Source organism: Triturus cristatus, chromosome 7 (assembly GCF_964204655.1).
Source record: "Triturus cristatus chromosome 7, aTriCri1.1, whole genome shotgun sequence".
Taxonomy (NCBI): Eukaryota; Metazoa; Chordata; class Amphibia; order Caudata; family Salamandridae; genus Triturus; species Triturus cristatus.
Genome location: NC_140590.1, coordinates 1,147,603,605 through 1,147,629,804, shown reverse-complemented (window position 1 = coordinate 1,147,629,804; position 26,200 = coordinate 1,147,603,605). Strand labels below are relative to the sequence as shown.

General features: G+C 45.7%; 1 protein-coding gene across 8 annotated transcripts in view; it reads left to right on the top strand.

Moving 5' to 3' along the window:
• The window catches only part of RGS14 (regulator of G protein signaling 14), a 334,003-nt gene that overhangs the window by 183,646 nt on the left and 124,157 nt on the right, over nt 1-26,200 (top strand). For all 8 annotated transcript variants that reach the window (XM_085618347.1, XM_085618346.1, XM_085618353.1 and 5 more), the window contains one exon: nt 20,856-20,877. In XM_085618347.1, coding sequence (XP_085474473.1) covers nt 20,856-20,877 — 22 coding nt within the window. The remainder of the gene's footprint in view (nt 1-20,855; nt 20,878-26,200) is intronic.

The window sequence follows — 26,200 nt, the reverse complement described above, 5'->3', positions numbered from 1 at the left end:
TGTAAATAAGTGTAAAGTGGTTAGGCTCAGCCACGTTTTCAGACGTGCTCACTGCAAACATTTACAGCATTTGATTTGCCCCGTTTACCGTGTGAGTGAGTATGCCCTTGGTTTTCTACAGATTAGCTTCTACTACCCTTTTTCACTGTTTTTTCTTTGTTGCGTCTGATTTTCTGTCCTCCTACTTCAAGCACTCACTTAAAAAAACAAGCATTTGCAATGCAATAGGTCTCGCATTTACTTGAGTTTGAGCTATTGGCATTGTAAATGACAATACCTTTTATTTATGTTTTGGTTTTTAAAACAGATAAATAAAAGCCATTGTCATTTACAATGCCAATAGCTTAAACTAGCGTAAATGCGAGACCTATTGGATTGCAAATGCTTGTTCTCTTCTGCACACACAAAACAACAATCCTCATAGTGATGGCCAGGGACAGCTTTAGCGCTGGTGAGGCACAATTGGGTTGCAGCTGACGGCAGTGTGAGTTTCTCTCAGTGGGGCAGTATGGTGTTCAGTGGGGAAGAGGATGTGGCACTCTACCGATGACAGAAACTGCAAGGCTCTGAGACAAATGGCTTGTGAAAGCACTTTAAAGCATATTTGGGACATTCTGCAAATGGCAAAGTTTTCAAATGAATGTATAGTGTTGACCAAAAACAACTGAGCGCATGTGTGCATTGTCAATTTAAATAAATGTGTAAAAATACTAGCTGTAGCGTCGTCTTTTGTTTGTGGCAAAAATAAATGTGGATAAATACAGAAAAAATGCCCTTCAAAATAAATATGGATAAATACAGACGGAAATGGCAAAAAAATAAATACCATAAAACCGGGAGCCCTAATTATAACCTCGTGGTTAATGCCAACTTTGGAATGGCTGCATCAAAACATGTGGTGTTTGGTGTCAAACGCTTTGGAATCATACCCCCACACCAGTAACTGGTGTGGGAGTATGATCCCACCTTCTAGAGGGATAGACATGAACCTACTGTGGAAACGCGGTAGATTCCTGAAGAGCCCTGGCATCACAAAATGGATGCCACCAGTCACAGACACTGGGCTGCCCTCCTGCTGATGACCGAAACTCACAGTGGAGAAGGCCCAACAATAGGTATCCTGTCACAGGGAGGTATGACCACCTCCCAGACAGGGTTTAGTGTATTGGGGCTGGGTGGGTACACTCCTAGAGTGCTTTGAAGTCCTGCACTAGGGGAGCAGTAGGCTCCTCTGTGCATACACCAGTTCAAACCGGCTCAGGGGTTTCCAGCCCCAGCTCTGGCACAAAACTGGACAAAGGGAAGTGGGTGTAGCCACCCACCCCCTTGACCCTCCCATAGGTGGGGTCATAGAGCTTGTCCCTCCCTTCCTTTCAGTATAAGTTAGGGATCCCTTGCCATTGCAAACTAGATATCCCTGGACGACGCTCTGAAGAAGAATCCTGGACCTTCGATGTTCCACTACTTCTGGAAGACTGAAGAATCTCCCTTGGAGTCAAGGAGTGACTCCCCTGCTTGGCAGGCACCCAATCTTACAACCAACGGTCGCAAACGTTCCCGTTCCCGCTCCCGCCGGAGTCCGAAGTCCCTGCAGCCCAGGAAGAGGATTTCCTGACTTCTCCAAGGCCATCGTGAGTCCCCAGCGACGCTGAGGCAAGTGGACCCCATGAGTGACGAGGAACAGCAATCCCTGGGTACCGTGCACTATTTTCGAGTGCAATCCCTTCACGACGTTCTATGAACCTGTGCATTGGACCACATGTCCAAGCCTCCGGCAGGATTTCCACCGAAGATCAGAGGCCTACCCCGTCCCGAGTGACCGTGGGCCCCTGTTGAGTGAATCCTCCCGAGGCGTCTACGCAATCCCTTGCCAGTTGGTTCGTGGGTCCCCAGAAGACTTTTCTACAGTTCCAAAGGGTTCTCCTGGTTGCTCCAGGCCTGCCCTGAATTACCCTCGCTGGGTGAGTTCCTCAGACCTTGCTGGTCTGCACCGCTGACTTTTTGTCCTTTCCACGAGACTTGCTGTTACCAAGGCTTGTTGGCTCCAATCTGGTCACCGACACTGCAGTAAGCTGCAGACTTTGTGGGACACTCCGAATCCAGCTCCTGGTCATCGTCGACACCTCCTGGACCTTGTGACTGAAGAGTCAAGAAACCCGTGATCACCTGAAATCACCCGACGACGGTGGGCATCCATCTTCCTTGCCCCACGTCACTGCCAAGTGATTTTGAACACTGTCCCCTCTGCTTTCAGGTCTTCTTTCTTCTGAATCCAGGCTTGGATTCCACCGGACACTTCTCCTGTCTTCACAAGCAGCAAGTCTTCATTGGCTCCCATTGAATACGATGCCGCAACGCGACACCAAAAGACACCTATGCACCCGGCTTTCCTGGGTGAGGTAACTCCAGCACTACTGTGCTCCAGTGGGTGTTGGCTCTAGAACTACTTACCCTGTAAGTGCCTTGCTTGTAGACTCTCCCGAAGTACCCTTAAACTCTAAATTTCCAACCTCGACTTGCTCTATTGAAGTCAATTGGGATCTGCGGCTGTGTTCTCACACTGCTTGCGTCTCCCGTGGGTCCTTTACTTACCTGCCTTGGGTGGATTAGTGAGGCCCCAGCGCTTCTGAAGGCCCTAGGCCTTGTCCCTTTGCAAGTCGTTATCTCTAAGTCTCTTTTTTAGTATATGGTCTGGTATGCCCCTAGGGCCCCATTCATATTTGTGCTTAATTTATTGTGAAACGTTGATTTGTGCATATGTTCCTGACTTTTAATCTCATAAAGAGATTAGTAGAGTGTGTCTAGTAATAAATACATATATATTTGATATATATACCTGTGTGGTGTCCTTTCATTTAGTGATTCAAGAGATGATAAGGTAAAACAAGCTGCTTTACATTCCTCTAAAGACTTAGCCTGAAGGCTGCTCTCCACAGCTATCACTAGGATAGCTTTCTTTAAAAGGTTGTCTTAAACCTACTACCGTAAGAGTCTAATTGTACTGGTGCAAGGTGTCCACTTTAACTAGTGAACAGCATATACCAGGCCAACTTCTCACAGGAAGGATGATCAATGTGTGTGTTTGGTGATTCACATCCTGGTACTTTCTGTGTGAGTATCGATGTCCAGAGCTCCCTCAATCTAGTTCCATGTTTCATTCTCTCTTAAAGCTTCCTCTGACTTACAGTGTTTTCCATCTGATGACCTCACAGTCTGAGAGTCCAACAAGGTGCCTGTTCCCCAGTGCCACTCCACCTGGTTGAGGAGCACCGAGTGCCTTCACCTAAGAGCTACTTGTTTGGTGGAACTTTAACTGAAAGTTGGCCCAATAGACTGAGTTGCATTTTAGTCCCCATAGAGTAATATTGGTTTCAGTTTGTTGTCACATCTTCTCGGTATTATGAGACGGGATCTTTGGGTTTTCACCACAACACTTTGGGCATCATTAGATTTTACCTGGTAAGGACATCTGTTGGGACAGAACAGTCCCCTGCATGGTGACAGAGGTGTACTGCTGCCATGAGTGCCACAGCTGAAGGGATATCTGGACCCCTGTTACTTATTTTTGGTCATGGGCAAACACGGATCATGCTTGTGGTCCAGGACCTAGGCCTGTCTCATGGTAATGCGGTCTTCTTAGACTTGGAGAAGCACCCCACACACTGTACATGTAGTTATAGAGAGCCATGGCCCTTGCCAGGAGTTAAGTGACACGAGCACGGCGGTGGAAGCGTACTCGTTTTCTGTTTTATAATGATCAGGAGTGTGTATTGGCCTGTTACTTGTGTCATGGAAGTGGTGCCTACTGACCCCTCATGTATAGTTCTGCAGCTGTAAACGTAACTTACCCTTGGCCTACATGATGTCTTTGTAGCAGTGTACAGTGCGTGATGCTTGCATGTGCACTCCGGGATGTATGTGTGTATGTCTGTTGATGGTACATGACATGGATGCCTGTGGGTTCCATTCTGGAGAGCCAGGAAAGGCAAGTTGGAGGCAAAGATGGCAACAAGACAAGAGATGTGCATTGCTAAGTTTCCAGAGGGCTGGGAACACACACACTGGAGGAAGGGGAACAGAGCTTCCCTGTGCACCTCAGAGGTCTCTTGATCCCAGGAAGAGTTACTGGTCAGTGGGGTCTAGGCTAATTGTCAGGTGATATGGTGAATCTGATGAGCTTGGCTCAGTAGGACCAATAATGATAATAAAGGGGAGGGCTTAGGCCTTTGCACCGTTGTGAGGCTTATCTCAGTGGAGGCATACAGCCAAGTTTGATTCCCAATAACTCCCTTAGCCTGTGCAGTGGGTCAGTTGGAACAATAGGCGCTCATGTTGTGGCAGACTGTGCAGTTGAAAAAGGACAGGGGCAACTGTACTTCAAAGGAGTTGATACCCACAACACACTTGTCAAAGGACCAGACACTAAATCCATACCAGGATATGGACTATAAAGGTGGGAGTTCACAAACGTTTCAGCAGCACTGTGGGAAGAGATCACCAAGACCTATAGCTGCTGTAACCAGGATTAGGGACTAATGTAAGCTAGTCTGCCTCTGGGTGAGGGGCCATCACCCAGGAAGTCAAGACCAGTTGCCCAGAGCCTAGTGCACCAGTCTTCTGTCTGTCTGCCAAGACCAGCATACCCTGTGCGGAGGAGGAGAGTGCATGGCGGGAGCAAAGACCAGCGGGGATCATGTCAAGTAGATCCCGAAGAGCGAAGTGTCAATTGCTTGGTCCAGTCTGATCCATCGTGTGGAAGTCGGCAACCCCAGGATGTTAGATCGGGGCCACATTGAAGTTATGAACTGGCGAGTGTGCCTTCAAGGGATTTATTTTGATACTTAATTCTAACAGATTTTTTCTCTTTACTAAGTGCAAGTTTTTCTGTCTTTCTTGCAGATTGATTTCTTTTATATATATATATATATACACAGCTTATAAACAATTCTGGTTTCCTAATGAGATGTGAAAATATCAAATCATAAAAAAATGGTGTCACAAAAATATGTCAAAACACACGGGTGTATGTTAAAAAACAGATTTTAAAGGGTACTGGTTCATTTAACACACAATGAAACAAGAAGGTGTGGAGAAATACAGATTTGTTTTTGTCCTTCACAGTTACAATTGTATACACTTTTTTCAGCTAGAATTCTGGCGAATCAACTGATTAATGCAGAAGAATACAGCCTATGATAACATTATACAGAAAATAAGTGCAATTGTCGACGTTTCGGTCTTTATGCTGTCGTCTGTAAGACCATCTTCAGGACTATGCAAGTTAAAATTATTGACCCTAGAAAATCAGTGTAATAATCACCGTCACTGTTGTGTCCACAAATGTATGTAGCCAACGAAAATTTCAGTAGAGGAATCAATCCTTGTCTGAGATTTGGTGCCAGTATTCTTAGTTGTGGTCACATTTACATAAGTGGTTCTCAGTGGCCAGTAATGTTACTCGGTGTAGATAAATCTGGAACTTATCTTAGCAAAATCGCGTCGGAGGAATCGCATCGGCTAACATGCTCGCTCACAGAGTCGGCGTCTGTCTGTGAGCGAGCGTGTTAGCCGATGCGATTCCTCCGATGCGATTTTGCTACGAGAAGTTCCAGATTTATATGAACAGTTAAAAAACATATAAAAGAAATCAATCTGCAAGAAAGATACAAAAACTTACACTTAGTAAAGAGAAAAAATTAGTTAGAATTAAGTATCAAAATAAATCCCTTGAAGGCACACTCACCAGTTCATACTATTTTGCCCAAGCCGTCAAGGGTTGATTGGGTTTCCCATTGTACTCTATACACCTTGAAGTTATGGCAGTCGCCTTTGCTGTGTAAAGTCAGCGACCCCCGTATGCGAGGTGGGGTTGCCAGCATGCATTTAGAGCCGTCACCCTTGCTGTGTAAAGTCGGCGAACTCCATATGCCAGGTGGGCCGCCCTGGAATGTCATGTATATAGGATCCAAGCTGGTTAGTCCAGCCACAAGGGATCTGCGCTACAAAACCACTGCCAAGGTAACACTTGACGACAGCCAAGGGAGTCATGGCCAAGACGTCTGACACTGACATGGGCCATCCAAAGACTGTGGCAAGCTTAAGCGTCATTGTGAAAAGACCATGAGAGGTCCTCCAGCATCCAGGGGCAGGAGCCCCTGAAGGTGCACCCTGCTCCTTCTTGACTCACCGCCAAGTAGACTCTTAAGGCCAAACTCAGACATTGTCACATCATGACTAGCATAGGTCACATCTGAAAGTTGCCTCTGTTATCGAATGGGAAATAACCAACCCTACTAGAAGGGAAAGAGGGACTTTGGGATACCTCCCAGAATGACGCTAGAGTGCTGACATTAAGGGACTCTGGATATTATTTAGTATCAAACACTACTTTTATCACAGAAGCCAATATTTAAGTGGACAATCAGTTAATGTGACTACTGTGTGTATTTTGAGTCTTGTGCCTTTGTACGCCTTAAACCTACCTCCCCGTAGATCCTTGACCTCCTCAATCCATGCTACCACGGTAAGTGAAGCGCTGAAGGAGCAGAAATTGGCCCCATTGCTCAGGAGCCATAGTAGATCAGGCACTAGGACATAATGAATAATGGATAACCACCAAGGTGGGCCCGGAAACCCTCTGCTTGCCCCTACCCCTTTTAAAGGGTTTCTGACAACATCCAACGGGCAGCAGCATGCCTCCTCAACAACTCAAAAGTATGATCACATCATCGATCCCCATTCTGCTCGACCTTCACTGACTGCAGCAGCGTCAGCTATAAAGCCATCATGACCGACATCTGAACCAACTCCCAGTGGCTTTTAGCTGAGGCGTATTAAGGACAGTGTAAGACTGAGCTAAAGAAGTGAGGGGAAAAAGGGTAGCAGATATTCTCCAGTTATGCATCCAAAACCAGTAATCCCATCTCCAGATTCTTCAGGACTAGCCTAACCATGCCCCCAGAGCTGAAAAAACACCTCTTAATTTTACAATGAAAAATAGACGCAACTAACAGTGGCAGTGCATGCATGGGAATTTCCAAAGGGGGCAGTGGTACATCCCACTTCAACTGCCTCCTGGCTGCCCAGCATATGACACACACACTATTTAGTCTACTCTGATGTTTATTTCATTCTGTATTAACTGTTGTAGTTTTGCTGGTGGTGTATCAAAGAAGTATTCTTGTTAAAAATCAATACCTCTATCTGAACCATGATCGCTAGTGAGCGTCAATCAAACCTGCGGTATATTTTATGGTATTTGTTCTCAACTATATTAGTCCACATTTATTTTTTCTCCTCTTATTGGTATTAATCCTTATTTTTTTTCCCTCCTATTATCAATATTTATCTGTATCTACTATTTGGTGGGTTTGGTTTTATGTCTTATGAAAGAAGGTAAACCCAATCGAATGCCTTGCAAAAAAGTAGTGTGTTGAGTTTCTAGTAGAACTCTTAAGAGGTTGTTCTGCGCTTTACGCTCATGGAAAGGGCATCCCAAGCCTCTGGTCACTTCTTTGGCAGAGTCATTCACTGAAAAGTGAGTATTTTCACTTGACATATTAAATGTTATGTCTAAGTCAAGGATCCAATTCTTGTTTTGAAGGTACACTTGTAGAGAGATATATTTGGGGTTTGAGAAACCTGTGAACCTTCTAATATGGGGGGAGATGTTTGAAGCTTCCCCTCTTTTTGGCAGAGTTTGCCCCCCTCCCCTAAGTTTCTTACCCCCAGGATTATTTTTGCAAATATTTCTGGACTTGACTTTGTATTTTTGGTGTGTTAGGATTGCCCCAGGTAGATGAAACTGGAGCAGGCCTGTTTGTGCAGGATTAAGATTCTTGCTGTGTTTATCTTGGGATTTCGCGCTTTGAGTGGGAGAATTTCCTCGAGACTGAGAAGCTCAGGGTGTTACCTGTTCTATGTTGCTTTGGTGCTAGAAGGATAAGTTAGCGTTGACGAGATCTCTGACATACAGCAATCTTTTGCTACTGACTGGTGGCCTTAATGCGGCGGTGTGGTAAGGTAATCTGGGGGGAAATCAGTTTGTTCATTATGTATCCCTTTCTGCACTTGTGGGGCACGTTTTCAGAACGAGATGGACAAGTGCTGATCCTGGGTACACTGCACGTAACCTTTACCTGTATTTTATTTCTTTCATTTTATTGTATTTCATCTTTCTAATTTTAGTAGCCTCTCGTGTATTTATTGTGTTAGGTCGACGTGTATACTTTGAAGGCGTTGTTTTGTCCTCTCTGTGGTTGCAGTGCTTTTGCACTGTGGGATCGTTGTGTGCAGTGCTGTGTTTCAGATTTGCATGCACGTTTTCTTCTGACGCACATTATGTTTGAGATGTGTGGTGTTGCAAGTAAATTGTATGCTTTGAATGAAGTATTGTCTGTATTTTTTTATAATCTGTGCATTCATGTTTTAGGATGCTGCCTGCAGTGTGGTATTTCGACTGCACCGCATGATTGCTGTGTGCAGTGAATGCTGTATGTGTTGTGTATTATTTCGATAACTTTGTTTGCTGTGTGTTGTATTCGGTGTGGCATACTATTTTATGAACAGGCTATGTGAATGATATTGTGGGTGCACACAAGCAGCTGTTCATCTGTGTGGTACGAGCCTGCCTGAGTGTTAAAAAACTGATTGTACTGCGTTGTGTGCTGGGTGTTGTATCTTTTGTGTGATGCATGAACTTCACACACCTACTTTGCGCATTTTCCATGCAGCACACCATAGGACAGATGTGTAAAGCATTTGTCTGGTCCTTAACAGTCTGATTCGTCGAATCCGGCAGTTTGTGCCCGGAACAAAGCTTTTTTAAATGTGCAAAATGCTATTTGGTAACTTGTTCCAGACTGGCATTTTGCATTTGCAATTCAGTGTTTGGAAGGGGCATGTTTAGGGCGTCCCTTCCAAAATCTGAATTGGTATGGTATGTGTTACGATTATGCAACTGAATTCCTGTCGCAAAACAGTAATACTGTACCACCAGAAAGGACCCTTACCCTTTGAGAATGTAAATAAAAATATTTTTTAAGAGCAGGCAGTAGTCCCACAGACCATTGCCTACTCTTATAAAATGAAATTGCAAAGTTTCATTTTTTTATTTTTAAATGCATCCCGTAAAGGTAAACAGGATGCATTTAAAAAAAATAAAGAAAAAAAAATTATTGCTTAATAAAAAGCAATCGCAGACATGGTGGTCTGCTGACCTCACATCCCTGTGATGGCTGCAAGTCCTAGTGGGTCACAAATTGCAACTCACCGTATTAATATGCATGAGGTAGGTCTATTTCCGACCCCCTAGGAATCCATAACGAAACTCAAGAGTTTGATACATTAGGAATACCAATTTCCTAATTGGGATTGGGAGAGAATCGCAATAAGGAAATCGGTATTCCTAAAGTTAGTACATCTAGCCCTGTGTGTGCGCGCGTCTGGCTCAGTTTGTGGTAATCCTCTGTGGCCCAGTGCTGACCCTGCAGCTCTCAGGGGGTGGAGCCGACCACAGGTGCATCTGTCCTTACCAGCCTAGCCTGAGATAATCCCAGGAGATCCCTGTCCCTGCGAGCAGAGGCCCCGCAGCGCTTCAGGTCACTGGAAGGTGGAGGGTTACTTCTCAGTGAAAGGGACGCGGAAGGTAACGAGTGAGGACGCCAAATACCGAGAGCGTGTGTGGTATATGTGACAGGGCTTCAGGACACCCTGCCTGTGTGTGAGGGAATTCATGACACTGGGAGAAGCATCCGGTGTGTCAGGAGACCTGGACGGACGGATTCTGCTCTGTGTGCTGTGTGAAAGCCCAGACCCTATAAGTAGGAGTCTGCACCCCACTCCCCAGCCCTAAAAGAGAGCCTCTGGCTCCTCCCGTTTTTTGAGATGCCCAGCCATTTTCCAGCTACACCAAACACCAAATAATTAACAAGTGTTTTAATCTGCGAATCTATTTGTTCTTGAGGCCTGGTCCAAATAGCCCTCTTGCCCATCTTCTGGGGTGCTGCGTTTCTAAGGGCTTCCCCACACTGAGGAAAAGGTCTGTGTAAGTGAGGGCTGAGGGACAAGGGGTCTCTGTGTGGGACCTGCTCACTGGAGGAGTTCTGTGTGTGCAATTCTTCTTTTATACTTAGAAAGAGGTCTGTGTGGCCACTCCAGGTACAGAAGTGGTTTGTGTGTCAGAAGGATCTCGAACACTGGGATGAAGGCCGGTCTGTGTATTAGGATGCCAGGCCAATGAAAGGAAGGGGTCTGTATATGAGGGTCCATGGCTCTTGGTTACTGGGTGAGGGAGTGTGTGTGTGAGGCCAACTGGACATAGGAGAGTGAGTGTGAGAAGGCAAGAAAAGGTATGAATGAAGAAGGTGCTAAATTGAAGAAATGGGCGTGCCGAGTAAGGGGATTCAAGGGGAAATGGACAATTCCCCTCCCCTGAGTTTCATGAGCGCCCGTCGAAGCCTTTGCTAGAACCGCGTGTCCCAGGAGGATGTTAGTGCTACCCATTGAAGCTTCCTTCCTGCAGTTGTATCTATTCTAGGCCTGCACCCAGGGAGGCCACACCACCGCTCTGAGACTTTACCAGAACCTGGAGCGCACCACCGCAATACCACGGTACCATGGTGGACTCTGGAGAAGAGGGGAAGGTCACGCTGTGGATGGAAGATGGCTCGGAGGATGATGAGGTGAGCCCTGCCATTTTGTAGGAGCTCTGAGGGGCAAGAGAGTGTAAGGTTCTTCTAGAGGCGTGGGATGCCCGTCGTGGGTTCTACCATTTTCATTTGAACGTGTGAAATATAATGTTGTATGATATTGGGATGGTTAGGTGAAGTGTTCTGTGGTGTGCTGTTGTGTGCAGTGAAAGCGTGTTGAATAGGTTGTTATAAATGGTGGTGTACCTTTGTACTATTTGGGGCTAGTCTTGTGGGGGTGATGTTGCAAGTTGTGGTGTGTGTGAAGTGCTGTAGTTTGGTGTGTGCTGTAGTGGGTGGTGGATATGTAATGTTTTAGTGTGCGGTGATGTGGTATTGCTCAAAGCAGTGTAATGCTAATTGTGGTGCAGTGTGTTGTGGTGTTGTATGGTGTGAAGTTTATCAGTATTATTAAAAGTAGTGCTACATGGAGAGAAGCAGAGTGGCGTTATATGATGATGGATGCTGGGATGTGGTGAATTCTGGTGTGGTGTGGTCTGATCTATTAGGACTGTAAGATATGATGTGGAGAATTGTTGTGGGATGCGGTGTGGTGTGAAGTGCAGTGGTTTTTAAGGCCTGATTTAGAGTACAGCTGATGATACTCCTTCACAAACCCGACGGATATCCCCACCGTGTTGCTACAAGTGCAGTTGGATATATTTTTATTTTATTTATGAGTTTTATAGCGCGCGAACTTGACCCATTAGGGTATCAGAGCGCTTTACAGGAAAAATATAGCAATAAACAGAACAGGTTTAACATCAACCAGTTACGGATCGAGTAGTAGGGGACAAGGTGCAGGATACATGAGGGAGATAAGGGCATGTATTTACAGGTTGCATATCCAAATACTCATGACACGATAACATATTACAGATTACATTTACAATGTTCAAGACAAGGCTCCAAGTTTCTGATGGGGTAACTAGATAATCCGAAGGGAGGGAATAGACGGCCATAGATCTGGGCCATGGTGATGGTGGAGGCCAGGTTTAAGCTAGAAATTTACCCATAAGGTAGGTTTTGGCCTCCCTTTTGAAGCGAGTCAGAGAAGGGATTCTTCTGATGTCGGGTGGGAGAGAGTTCCATATTCTTGGAGCAGCCCCAGAGAAAACCCGATTGTAAGTTTTTTTTTTCCCGAAAGCGCGCACGTTTGACCAGGAGGTCTCTGGCAGATCAGGAGTTTCTGATTCCTCCGGAGGTCACAAGTTTCTGTGCCAGATATGCAGGGGATTTAGAGTATAAAGCTTTGTGCCTGATGCACGCTACTTTGAGCTGTATTCTTGCCTCCAGGAGTTTGTGATGGAGCAACCAGTCTGCTGAACTCTACATCAGACCCTTCGTTTGGTGTGTTGTGATGGAGTGCATCTCAGGGTGCTTTTTGGGGAATGGATTGGTATGATTTTAGGTGGCTTGGTAAGGTGTGAGGATGTATTGGAATTATGTCACGCTGTTACAGGTATCTGTTGGGCCTTAAAGCATTAGTAGGCTGTCTGGATGTACACTGTCTTAGTCTGAGCTCTCTGGAGTGTGCAATGTTGTGTCCTTGGGCCTGGGGGATGTTCAGTTGTCGGGTGCTGTTGGGTTTGGAAGGCCTGTAAACCATTCCCATAGAGTTTTCATGGCTCAGGTAGTGCTCTGCCAGTGAATATTTTTTTGTTTTGTTTGCTTTCTCCAGTTTTATATAGCGCAAACTCGATCAGAAAGTATTGGGGTGCTTTACATGACCACCAGTTATATTGCACAAACCTATCCATTTTTGTTTTTTGGCCCAGGGAGGTTAAGTGATTTGCCCAGAATCACAGGATTTTGAGCCGACGCCGAGACTCGAACCTGGTTCCCCAGTTCTAAAGTCGACAGCTCCAGCTGTAACACCACACCTTCCCCTCTGAATAGTGTTGTTGGAGAGTGACCTGTTGACAGCTGTACAGTAAAGTGGTGTGTTGATTGCATGAGAATGTGGTGTTCATGGGTTTGATGTTTTTTCGTGAATGTATTTGCTATGAGGAGTAATATAAGGTCATGACATGTGTATGGTCTTTGGTCTTCTCAGTATTCTGGTGCAGGGATGCAGAATGGAGGCTTGTTCAAGTTCTGGTAGAGTTGAGCGCTGGGTCAGTTTGGCACTGAGGTATATTTTTAGAACTGCATGTTCGCTCTTGGGTTGTGATGCAGGTTTTGAGCCTTTCAGGTGTCTTTAGTACTGTTGAGAAGTGCCACCTTACTCATGGCCATGTGTTAGCTGCACAGCAGTGCGGTATCTGTATGTTGTGTGCAGCGTGTGTGCGCTGCTGTCTTGGTGATGAAGGGTCATGAGATTTATGGTTTATTGTTCATATTCTGGATGAGTTATGCACTTGCGTGCCAGTGCTAAGTGATGTTTAAAGGGCTGCATTCTTGTCTTCGGTTTGTGTTGCAACAGTCGAGGCTTTTCTGATGTGTGTTTTCTGGTGTTAGTATTGCCATTCCTATGATTCAGAGGCTTTGGAATTGGGAGTTTTGTCCAGATACTATTTTTCAGAGGCAAGTCAAGTGAAATGATATAGAGTTACCCAATAATCCAAAAGGTAGCTACTGCATTGTGAACACATAAAAAAACTAAGTTCCACTAAGAAAAATGCTCAATAGATGAATAAATAATTCAAAATTCTCTGATTAAAAGAAACTATCCAAGAGAAAGGCCAAAATACAAAAAAAATAGTACTTAATACTTTCTTACATTTCAACAAAGGTGGTGTCAATGTACAGAAAAGGATCGCAAAGGTACAATGAACAAGCGCAGATAAGCAAAAAGTACGGATGTACAAAATGTTTACAATTAAAAGCACTGAATCCTATTTATATTGAAGAGCCATATTGTTGTACATGAACATATTGAGTCTAGACTTCAAACAATCTGTGAGCAAATTATTGATGTTTCAACCCCATATCACCTAAATGCATGGGACTTCGTCAGGGCAAAGAACAATTTATAAGAGCCAACTACACCGTTCAGTAAGGTAACCTCTGACTGAAAGAGAACTGCAATTCTGTTAAGAAGTAGCAGTTAACCACAGCATAAGGAATTGAAAGGAACAATCTGAGACTGGCAGATGGGAGTCAACAGATGACCTGCACCCCCACCGCAGGAAGACTGAGGAAAGCACCCAGAGTCTGTCTGGGATGAGTCACAGGGGGCCATTTCCGCATGCACCGGAGCTCAGGGGTGAGTTGCAATGAGGCTCTCCTCCAAGCCCTGGGATGAGTCACTTTGAGGCCCTACTCCAGGTTCTGCGTGAGTGGCTGTGACACTTTCCCCCAGGCACTGTGGCTGTGAGTGGTTTACAGTGAGACTTTTCTGTTGGCACAGGGGCTCTGGGGTAGGTAACAGGATTTCTCACAGGCGCTGTGGTGAGTCACATGAGGGTTTTTCAGCAGGCAGCAGTCCTCTGGAAGGAGTCTCGGCGGATGGCACGAGTCGCACATTTGCAGGGAAAGTCGTGATTTTTCACCCTCTGTCCTGGAATATTTCAGTTCATTTCCCTGTGCCGATTTTGAGACTGAACTTACGTGTTTCAGTGATGAATCAGTTAGCAGTCCTTAGCAGAAATCAGTTTAACAACATGGATCATTCCACGTGTAAAGTTGCATGCCTACACGTATAACCACCGAACTGAAATCCCTCGCCTTGCAGTTTGGCTTTTTTTTACATTGTTAAACAATTTTTATTTTTCCTGAGAGTTCACAACCTTTATAATGCAGTCGACGCTCGCCAATTTCAGCCTAGAACCTGGCCTGGTGCATATTTCAGGCCCGGGTGGTTGTTTACAGGCGTCCAATCCCACCGGGGAGGAGATCCCTAATCCTTTCATCTGCTTGGAATGTGATTATTGATTAGTCACTGACTGCAGGTACCAGGGAGCCTGGCTGTGTTTCATTTGTAACAGTCATTGCAGAGGGCTATGTGTGTTTTTTTAGGTCTCGGCTCGAAGGCTGCGCTTGCGCAGTCTCGATCCGAGATTTAATGAACTTGGAGAAGAGGGGCTTGAACCCGCCCCTCTTCTCCCCTGTTCTCCATTGGCTGGCCTCTTGAATGCTGGCCAGCCATTGGAGAAGAGGTCCGTCATTCCGATTAGGCCCCGTCCTTTTCGGATTCGGGGGCGTGTTTTTTTCAAGAAGTCTAATTATCTCCTCCAGCCAATGGTAAGAGGAGAGTAAAGGAAAACACGCCCCCGAATTCGAAACCGCCACTGCGTTTCTCCGAGGCATTTCTGCTCTGCCTCGGAGAAAGGCAGTGGTGTGCTTGCCTTTTGCTCTGCCTTGTTTCCTTTCTACTTTAGTCTTCACCGGTTCTTCTCCCCCCTCAGATCCCTCCTGTCCAGCTTCTCTCCCCTCAGCTCCGCGGGACTGGCACCTCAGTGTACCCCTCTCTCCTTTCCGTTCCTAGGGCTCGGATGCCGCCTGTTCTCCCCCACTACTCTCGGTGTCTTTGGCTTGTGCCCCTCAGGTCTCCCTTCCTTTCAGTCCCTCGGGCTTGGCTCCCCTCGGTTAACTTCTCTCCCCTCGGTTCTCCCAGGGCCGGCCTCTCCCATCAGCTCTCCGCGTGCCCGGCCTTTCGCCCCTCTGAGGATCTTCACGCCCGGTGTTTTGCTTTCTGTCCTTTTCCTAAGCCGAATCCTCCAACCTCCCCGCGTCTTTCTCGGTCGCGCTTTGCCTCGCACTGGCTCCTTCCCTTAAGCTCCTCTCACTCCGGCTCTCTCCCTTAAGCTCCTCTCACTCCGGCTCTCCTCCGCACCCTCGGCCTGTTCTCTCAGCCCTTCCTGGTCCAGCACTGGTCCCCTTCCTCTCCTCAGCTCCATTCTGCCTATCCCGCCGCCACCATCTTGTCTGCAGCCATGGGCTAGGATAGTGCGCTGCGCACCGAGAGAGGACGGACCGTTGGCATGCTCAGTCCCTAGCTACCCCCGCACTACAGCCACTGTTTATTAATAATATTTGTTTGCCCTCGGCCGACGCCACGAGGTCTCCTCGACCCTGAGCTACGCCTGCGCACCGGGAGGCGGGTGCCGGGATATTGTCAGCGAATGCCGCCATGACAGGAGGGGAGAGCAGGGGGCTGTGAGTGGGGGAGGAAGGGAGAGAGGGGGTGGGGTGTACAGGGCAAGTCCCAGGCAATAAATGGCAACTCATCATTTGCCAGAGATGTTAACATTAATCGTTTTCCTTTTCTCCCTCTTTAAAAGCAGCCATCAAACCCACGCAAGCACATATATGTCTCCTTGCCGCAACATTTCCCTTTAAGGTGTTGTCCAGTGTATATGTCGATGTATGGGAGCAGATACCCTAGGCCTGACAGGGGAGGAAGGGGGATGGATCAGGGCTTTAGGGAGAATAGAAGGTCCCTGGCATAGTTTAAAAGGTGGCGTGGGAAGGAGGGGGTGCGTCGTTGTGGCAGAAGGGGAGAGGAGAGGCGATTGGGAGGGACATGAGGCGCAGAGCCTGGAAAAGGAGGAGGCATGAGGGAGTCTTGGAGAGGAACATGTCTGCAGATGTATGACGTAATTGAAGCAGCATACTCTCAGAACATATGCACAGTCCAAGTAAACAAGCATTTACAATGTAACGGTCTCGGCATTGTTAAAGTTAGAGCTATTGGCATTGCTCATGACATTATTTTAGTTTATGTTTTTGTTTTTAAAACATGTAGAGAAACAGCATTGTTATTTACAATGTCAATAGCTTAATCAGTGTGTGTGTAGGTGGCTCTGTGTGTGGGTGCACATGCAATAGGTCTCGCATTTGAGAGTGATTAAGCTATTGACATTGTAAATAACAATGCCGTTTCTTTAAATGTTTTAAAAACAAAAACATAAACAAAAATAATGTCATGAGCAATGCCAATAGCTCTAACTTTACCAATGCCGAGACCATTGCATTGTAAATGCTTGTTTTTTTAGGAGTCCACCCCTTCCTTCGAATACCAAGTCCGCCTAATGTTGTTTCCATCACATGCCCTGTTATTCCACTACCCCACACCTCCTGCCCCTTTATTATCTCTTGAAGGTCAATATTTATTTCTCCTTTGATCACGTTTTTAAAACAAAATGTTTGACTCCTTGCTTATTGCTTCCTTTCTCTCTCTTGCTTGGGTAAAAGTCTGATATAAAAAATAAGACCTGGCGCCCTCAAAAAGTGGAGGTGCCCACCAACCGCATCCGCTGGCCCAAATGAAGCACTGGCTGGTGCAGCGACCAGAACACAGGGACGCCTTCTGGATGCTGCTCAGAGGGAGGATGGGCTGGACCTTACATCAGCTCCCCCTCTGTATCTCTTTGTGAGCTCATAAGTTGGAAATTAGTTAATTTGACCTGTAACATACAGCGTCAAGGTGCTTCACCGCGCTTTGCGAAAACATTCAGTTTGCAGATCCAGTTTTCCCTTAGTGGCGCACCAACTGCGCGTTTTAAATCTAATGGGTACAGAGGGGCATTAGACCCCCAACGCTGGTTGCCTCAGGAGCTGAAACCTAGGGTGGGTGTTCGTTAGCCAGCCTTGTTTTAATCCGTGACGGCTCTGTACTTTACTTTTTATGTGGGATGGGGGTGTGCCTGACCTCTGGCATTTCTATGTGTGGAGCACGGAAACAATGCGAATGGCCAGAAGAGTGCCTATTGCTCACTCACCTGTGTTTTTTTGTGGATTTTTTTTTTTTTTTTTTTTTACAGTGTAATGTCCTTATGTCCGTAAAGAACACAACGATGCATTCGTGCTAAAATATAGTGCTCACTGTTGCTTTAGCATTTTGCAAAATATCACGCCATTTTTGCAGAATTGCATGTAATCTCACGAGTCGCAAATGCAAATTATGCACATTTCGCACACTCCAAGTGTTCTCTAGCAAAACGAGGTCCAGTGGGAACCACACACACCTCATGGTTTTGGGGAAGTTCCTGTGGTTCTCCTAGGACTTTTCTGTGCTAAGGCAAAGCACGCCAAGACCACCATCTGACAAACCACCCTTTTCCCAGCTTCACCTGCGAAGCGAATTTGGGTGATTTTGGTACCACAATTTCACTCCACTTCATGTGCTGAGGATGGTGTTTGTATACCTCGCCGTAACTTTTTTAGGTTAAGCAATTCCATCTTGGCTGTGTGTCCAAAATATTTGGTTCTTAGAGAAGATGGATGCCAGGGGAAGCCCTTCTCAGAACCATAGGCAAAAGAAAGTACATACAATGCTCATTTGTGCCTAGTGTTGGTTGCCAGCCTCGCCATTGTTTTAAAAAAACACACCGGGATGGATATTCACGGCCCGCTTACAAGTTTTTTAATTAAATCAAGTGACATTTTTGGGCACGGTTCGGAAATTAGCGGCACTCCAAAAGGAGGGGAGATGCTGCAGATTTTGCTGCCTCTCTCTGGAGTCACAATTGCATGAAACTCTGAAGCGCACTGCGTTTTAAGGTAACCGCCACTAAGGCTCCTAGGTCCTTATACCTCCCCTGGTGCGATTGCTGGTCTTTATTTTTTTAATTTTCAAAACTTTAACTCTGATTATGTCTAATACTGATCCCAACCTATAAATTGATGAAAACAGATTCATTAGAAATTTGTATTAAGTTGAACTATATTGTAATTATTTTTAATGCTTGCATGTACTTATTGAATTCGCGAGGTGTGAATTGTTGTGGATTAAGAAAGATTTTTAAAAAGTTCTGCGAATTGAAAAAATTGTTGAGAAAAAACGAAACCAACCTTAGTTTTGAAATTAAATGACATGACTCGCTCATAGATGTATCCTGGACGTTGATGCCATGATTTCAGGTCCGCTAAATGCAAACGTCCACCTCTTTAGACACAAGTGTGGCTCAATGATTAGAGCGGCAGACCCTGATGCAGAGATCTAGCCCGGGACCAGGGTTCAATTCCCCGCCTCGGCGGGTCTTGGGCTCAAAAATTCCACGGACCTGATAATTCTCGCCTCGGTGCCATTCCAATCATGGAGTCCCACTCTGCAACTCTGGGCAATAGCTTGCTTAATCTCCACAACAGCCCCCGCAACGCTAAGGATGCCTGGCCTCCACCTTGGAGGTGCCCAGGAGTGGACGCCTCACAGGGAAAGCCAGGATGGGTTCCACAGCGGTATTCGTACAAGCGCCTTGAGACCCTTACGGGTGAGTAGTGCACTATACAAGTGTCAATTTACAATTTACTATTTACAATTCAAGGGCACCGGAGCATCTGTATGTGGTTGTTTGATGACTTAAAAGTTGGTGGTCGCCCCAAGGCTGGCTTAGGGTCTACTATAGATGAAGAGACTGGGGGTGTGGCAAAGGCTCCCACTGTATGTAATGTCGTCTCCCAGGGCATGTATTGTCTGCGGCAAAGAAGGGGGTCCTATATCCCATCTTCGGGTTGGTGGCAGAAAGGACTCTTCTGGGGCAGGCTCTTGAGTCTGTTGCACAAGACGATCTAATCCCTACTTTGAATCTAATAGAATCAATATGATAAGTCTAGTTTAGTCTATGAAGTCAATTTGCTAATACTGGCAACCGCAAAACCTAGTAACTAGTGCTTAAAAATATAAGCTGTCAAATGAACTAAAAATCAACCCAAACAAAACAAAAGTCATTGTATTTGGAAAATCTAATAAAACCTTAATTTGAATAATTGATAATTCCTGTATAGAGCAGGTGTCAGTGCCTAGGAGTAGTGAGGGATGGAACATAACGTCGAAACAACACCGCAAAATAACAGTATTCCACCTACATATTGACTACAAAATATTGTGGAGCCAAAAAATCGAGGACCAAAATATCATGGAGGTAAGTGTTTATAGGTAAGTATAGGTTTACTATAATCAACTTCACATATATGTACCATGGCAAATATCTCTATCTTCATGGTACCTAGATGTGGTGTTAAGAATAATAAATCTATAGTGTCCTATATGCCCTTAGCTTCACAACATTTTGGTCCACAATATTTAGGCCTCAGTATTTTGGCCCCATAACATTTTTGCCATTGACATTCCGACTTAAACCGGAAAAATATCTCGAGGACCTTTCCCAAAGAGCGCAGATGACGGCTCATCTGCTACAAATGCCGACGGAAGACTGCCGCACCCGTATAATGTCCCACTACAAGATCAAATCCGTCTCAAGCTGGGGTTGATTAGCCAAGTGGCTTTAGCTGAGCATGATTAATCTGTTATATGAGGCACTGTGCATTGGCAAATAGGAATACCTCAAACACATAATGGGGATAGCCTTAGATAATAAAACATTTTATCAATTCAATAATCTTTTTGGAGCATTTCTTGGAAACTCTAATGCTGATCAAGAATGACCAGAATGAGGGGGCTTATTAAAAGTCTCCCCCCCCCCCCACACTTAAATTCATAGTAACATAAAATATTAAAAAGAAAGCATAAGCACCAGACATAATAAACATGGAATCAAAGCTTTGATGTAGGGTACTTGATAGCATCCTACAATGTTAGGTGACACAGTTATATACTCTCACACCTTACTTCTAAAGTTAAGATCTGCTTCCTATAGTTTCTTCATGTTGTATCTATTGGTATTTGTAGAGCCTGAGCCTATAGCTAGATTGCAGGGTTTTTGTACTCCTCGCTGCTACAGTTTACTCGAACATGGACATTCATTAGAATAATCACTTGAAATGCCCTTTTTATGGTCAATTTGAAGAAACAATTGATCATATTCTTACTATATGCCATGCACGCCAATGAGAAAGAAAACTGTTGTTAAAAGCAGCCTTTAAAGAGGCCAGGAGCCACACTGTTGCTTGCAGAGGCTGTAAAATTGATCAAGGTCCTATCCATACCCCAATCAGTCGACTGGCCAATTTCATGTCTCTTGGGAAAAAGAAAAAAGCCACTTTGCAAATTAACTGGCTGATTTTGCCACATATTCTATTTCTTCTGGAGGTACTTGCAGTTTACTTTTTAAAGGCATACTACATCGTGAATGAGTTCATTTTAATTTCTATATTAACATGGCAGATTTGGTGGTCCAATTTTGTTCTTAGTTTTTCACATTTTAAAAATAATTGAATGCACTGATAAATGTATCAATATTCCTATGTAGATATTTTAGATAAACACATTACCACTAATATTAGTACCCAAAAGACTCACTGATATTGTATTTTCTCTTTCAGAAATTGGCTGCATCTGATGGAGGTAAGTCCAGGCCTGGTATGATCCAGACACTCACACCCCCTTGAGGGTGGAGTAAGGAGGGAATGTGTGTGCATGTGTGGTATACTGTGGAAAAGCATGTGGTAGATAGTAGATGGTTGTACGCAATGGAAATAGTGAACTTCACAAACCCATGCTACCTCCACTAGTTCTTTTTGACTTTGTGCCCAATTTGCCTTTGGCAAGTCCTCTCCCAAAATTCACCCTGGACCTGCCCTTTTGTGGGCTATACATCTTCAGAACTCCCCATCTGACCAGAGAAGCTCCACTTGAGCGTCAAAGCAATCCATTGATTGATTCCTAAAATAACTTCACCAGACAGAGAAAATACAGAGTAGCAGAGGGGATGGTAGGCAACCACATTGCAGAACATCAGATTCTGAGCAATAAATCTACATAACAACACACAGATACATTTCTGAGCACCACATCAGCAACAAAAATAAACACATTAGCATCCCTGTCAGACAGATAGAGGATCAGCACCAGGAAAATGGCACTGCAACTTCAACAAGCATTGGCATAGCCAATAGGTCTCGCCTTCGGGACCTTATAAGTGTTTAGCCATGCAACAGTTGCATAACTAAATACTTATAAGGTCCCAAAAGCAAGACCTATTGTCTATGCAAAGCGGCCGTGCGGCCGTGAAACTGAAAATCAAACATCAAAGCGACCCTGTGGCCGCTAAAGTGAAACTAAATCGCGGTAAAGCGCGGCGCGCGCGCCCGCGCACATGCACTGTAGCTCTAGGCTGGCCTGGTAGCACTTTTTGGAGCCCTCTCAATAAGTCTCGCCAGACCAGCGCTTGCGCTGGGTCAGGCGAGACCTAAAAAGCCATTAGGTCTATGGCTCAGTCAGTTTCCTAATGATAAGTACATTGGGTAGAAATTTATCATATGACAATTCATCATTGCGACAAAACTGATTACCACAATATCGTGGGTGAAAGCGAACCACAGACAACCTCCTAAGGTGGCAAATCATAGGGACTGCTGAAGTCCTGCACATTCCCTCTAACCCCATAACAAGAGAACTGTAAACTCAAAACCTAAAACGCAGTTATGAGAGGCTATGTCGAAAGGTCTTACCTTAGGGGCTTTCTAAAACTGCCCCCTGCTAATCCCAAGGCACTCTCTAGTCCATGCCAGACAACAGCAACCCCGGAGCCTTAGTCCAGCGCAGAAGAGTTGCGTCACGAGGCCCCCACAAACGTGCTCTCCATACCACTTACCACTGGAGCCATTCGTCCCTCCTAGACAAGATTGCCCTGTACAGCTTACTTATGAGGTGTACCCCTCCTTCGCTCTCGATGATCAGGGAGAGTGGGCTGAACGAGTCCGGCTCTATGGGAAAACGAGGCCGAGCGGCACGCTATGCTGATCGAAGTCGGCCGAGAATGAAGCTATCCATGAAGGTGGCGGTGTGAAAGCAGATATCCTCAGTCACCGAGAAGATATGCCCATCAGGGTACAAATCACCCAATTTAGTAATATCAAACTTGGCCAATGTGCGCTGCACTAGTTTTTCACCAGTGATTGGCAGCCAGCGGGTGTTGGGGAGAGGCAGGGCCGAGGAATACAGTGTGACTGTGCCGGTAACCCATCTCAGCTTTTCCCGGGCCCAGCTAGTAGTAGAGACTGTTTGTATGTCTCTGGGGTCTCTGAGTATGCCCCTGGGTAAGACTGTGGACAACCGCTCAGGCAGGACAAAATCCGCTTCTGGACGGAGAAAGGGAATTCTGGCGTCAGGGTGGAACCAGGCGTAAGCATAGCAGCATTGGGCCACGAGATAATACAATTGTAGGTCCGGCACCCCGTACCCGCCCCTCTCATATGGCAGTGTAAGCACTTGACAACGCACGCGTGCCTGTTTGCCCCCCCAGACCAGTCTAATAAGGTGTGAATGTAATGTCAAAAAGAAACTGTTGGGAAGGGGTATGGGAATGTTGTTAAATAGATATAAAAATTTGGGGAGAACAATCATCTTGATGACCGCAAACCTGTCGGCGATGGATAATGGCAACTGCAGCCATCTCTCCACTTCGTCCTCAAGGGCACTAATTGCTTGCCCATAATTGAGGCGGAGAATTTGAGCTGTGTCCAGATGGATATGAATGCCCAGATATTTGACGGAGTCAGAGCACCATTCAAGGGGGAATTCACATTTGCAAGGAGTTGTACTGGAGGTTAAGGGGAAAATTACGACTTGCGCCAGTTAATGCCCAAGCCAGAATGTTGACCAAATCGAAGGATTTCTCTAATGAGTGGTTCTAAGTTGACCTGAGGCTCCCTTACATAGAGGATAGTGTGGTCCAGGTAGAGCTAGACCATAAGGGGACCCGTGTGACTGTCCTGATTCTTTATGGTAGCTGCCCCGATTTTCTCTTGTTCACTTACAAAAGTTAACCTGATCTGCTAGTCCAGGAGAAGCCACCATTAAAAGTTAACACGGAGGACTCCAGGTTTCATCGAGCATAAAATTCAAGGTACTGTTTATTTCATCAAGATGCTGTGAGAAGAAAAATGAGTTTCCAAGTCAATGCAGTCACACGATGTCTCCTGACATGGGAGGTCCATTTATCTTCTGGTGACTTCCTATTCATGGATCCAACTATGCTGAAATATACTGTAGAAAGACACAATAGCATGTGGAGTGTGATGCTAATGATACATTGTAATTGGAAACCTCCATTCTGAAACATCCCATATGACCTTCCACACGACCTTAAAAACCATCTCTTTGGCGTTGTCATGCTTCATGACGAATGTCACAAGCACAAGTACCAAGACTAGGTCCAGTCCAAGATTAACTGGACCATATCAAATAGTCAAACTCACTTCCTTACTGCTTTCTTCTGATTCATGCCCAGGCACACCTCCATATCTGTTGACCATGGAGGCTAGCCTTAACCCCTCACACCTACTGAGCCAAGAGGACCTGCCCGGGACTACACTTCTTCTAGCCACAGATGTAGAGATGCCGCATGTCCATATTAGAAAGACACAATTCAGGTTTACAGTGATATGTTAAGATGAGAAGGAACACATGTATTAGCGGGATCTATGTTGTGTTTTAGTTTCGATAAATATTGGTTGGAGTCAGAGTGAACGTTTGTCTATTTGAGCCTAGAGACTTGTCATGCCTGGTGGAAGGTTGTCTGGATGAGTAAAAGGTGGAAACCCTCTCCAAATGGGCTCTCAAGGTCATCCATTACCAGTTAACTAGGGCGGTCTGCGGATGTACCCACCTCACACCACTGACCACATAAGGTTTGGTTACCAGGTGACTCTGTCACAGGCACCTCCCATTTCCTTTACTATTTTTAGGTCTTGCCTGCAGACTGATCCCTTGCGAGGGGTATTGTTCACTATAAAGGGCATAAAGCCCATTATTGCTAGGCCTGGGCGTAGTTCGCGAAGTAGCACTTCGCGAAGCTACGCAAAGTGCAGTTCGCTCTACGCGAGCTACGCGTAGCACTTCGCGAACTGCGTAGTACCTTGTTCGCACTGTGCCAGATGTCGTTTTCAATGATTGCACAGTGCGGACAAGCAACCGGCACTGTGCAATCATTGAAAATGGCATCTTGCACAGTGCGAGCTGTAATTTTCTGCTGCTCGAGTAGATTTTTACTCGAGCGGCAGCTTTCTCAACGCGAACTGGTAGTTTCTCATCGCGAGCGGTCGCGAGCATACGCGACCACTCGCAATGAGAAACCTGACCTCCTCGCGTTGGGAATCTCGCCGGGAGGTTTATTTTCCATGCTCGCGATCGCCAACTTGATGTTGCTGATCGCGAACAAGGAAAAAGTCTCGCCGGGATGTCATTTTGCTTGCTCGCGGTCGCCAACTTGACGTTGAGGACCACGAGCAAGCAAAAAATGACCGCAGCACTACGCAACACTACGCTACGCGTGTTCGCACTGTGCTACGTGCAGTTCGCGTAGTGCGAAGTAGCGCGAACTTCGCAAACTACGCGAGCGTAGCGTAGTGCTTTGCCCAGGCTTAATTATTGCTTACCATTCGCTGGCATCATTGGCGCTCTTCTTTGCTGCCTCTTAATTGGCCAGCGCTTGCCAGGCTTCACTTTCTTTTGTTTGTGTGGAGCATGGCTCAAGCACAGAATGATTTATCCTAATTAGTGTCTGTCTGCTGCTCTTGCTGTGATTGAGGTACTATTTCTTTCACTGTCCGCCAACTTTTCATACTACACAATACCACTCCACACCACACAATCAAACACCACTTTCACTCTATGCCATACAATTCCACTCCATGCAATACCACACCACGTAGCTCCATGCCACACAATTCCACTCCACACCATACTACATAATTCAACGCCACACAATTTCACTTAATGCTGCACAACCTCACTCCACACAACACAATTCCAGCCCCCGCCGCACAGTTACACTCCACACAATTCCACTCAACACCACACAATTCCATGTCACACAATTCCACTCCACACAATTCCACTCCACACAATTCTGCATCACACAATTCCACTCCACACAGCTCCACTCTACTTCAGGTCACACAATTCCACTCAATTCCACACAGTTCCACTGCATGCAACACAATTCCACTCCACTCAATTTCACTTCATGCCGCCCCACTCAGTTCCACTGCGCTCCACATAGTTCCACAACACACAATTCCACTCCATTGCATACAATTCAATAACACACAATTTCACACCATCCACACCACGCAATCCCACTCCGTCACCCAATTCCACTCCCCTCCATGCCATACACTTCCACGCTACACAATTTTCCGCCATCCACGCCACACAAATCCCCTCAATCTTAAACAATTTCACTCAACACCACATAATTTTACTCCAAACAATTCCATTCCAAACAACGCAATTCCACTCTACACCGTTCCATTTCACTCCACACAAATTATACTTTGCACAATTCCACGCCACACCGCACAATTCTACACCACACAATTCCACTTCACTCCACATCACAAAATTCCACTCCATTCAGTTCCACTCCATTCAGTTCCTCTCCACACAATTCCATCCCATGCCACACAATTCAACTCCAATCAGTTCCGTTCCATGGAACACAATTCCACAACATGCCTCACAATTCCCCTCTTCGCCACACAATCTCAATCCACATGATTGCACTCCATGCCACACAATTCCATGTCTCTCTATTCCACACAATTCCATTCCATGCCTCTCCATCAGACACAAGTCCACTTCATGCCACAATATTCCACTCAATGCTACACAATGCCACTCTGTGCCACAAAATTTGCCCCAGCCCACAGACTTCCAGTCTATA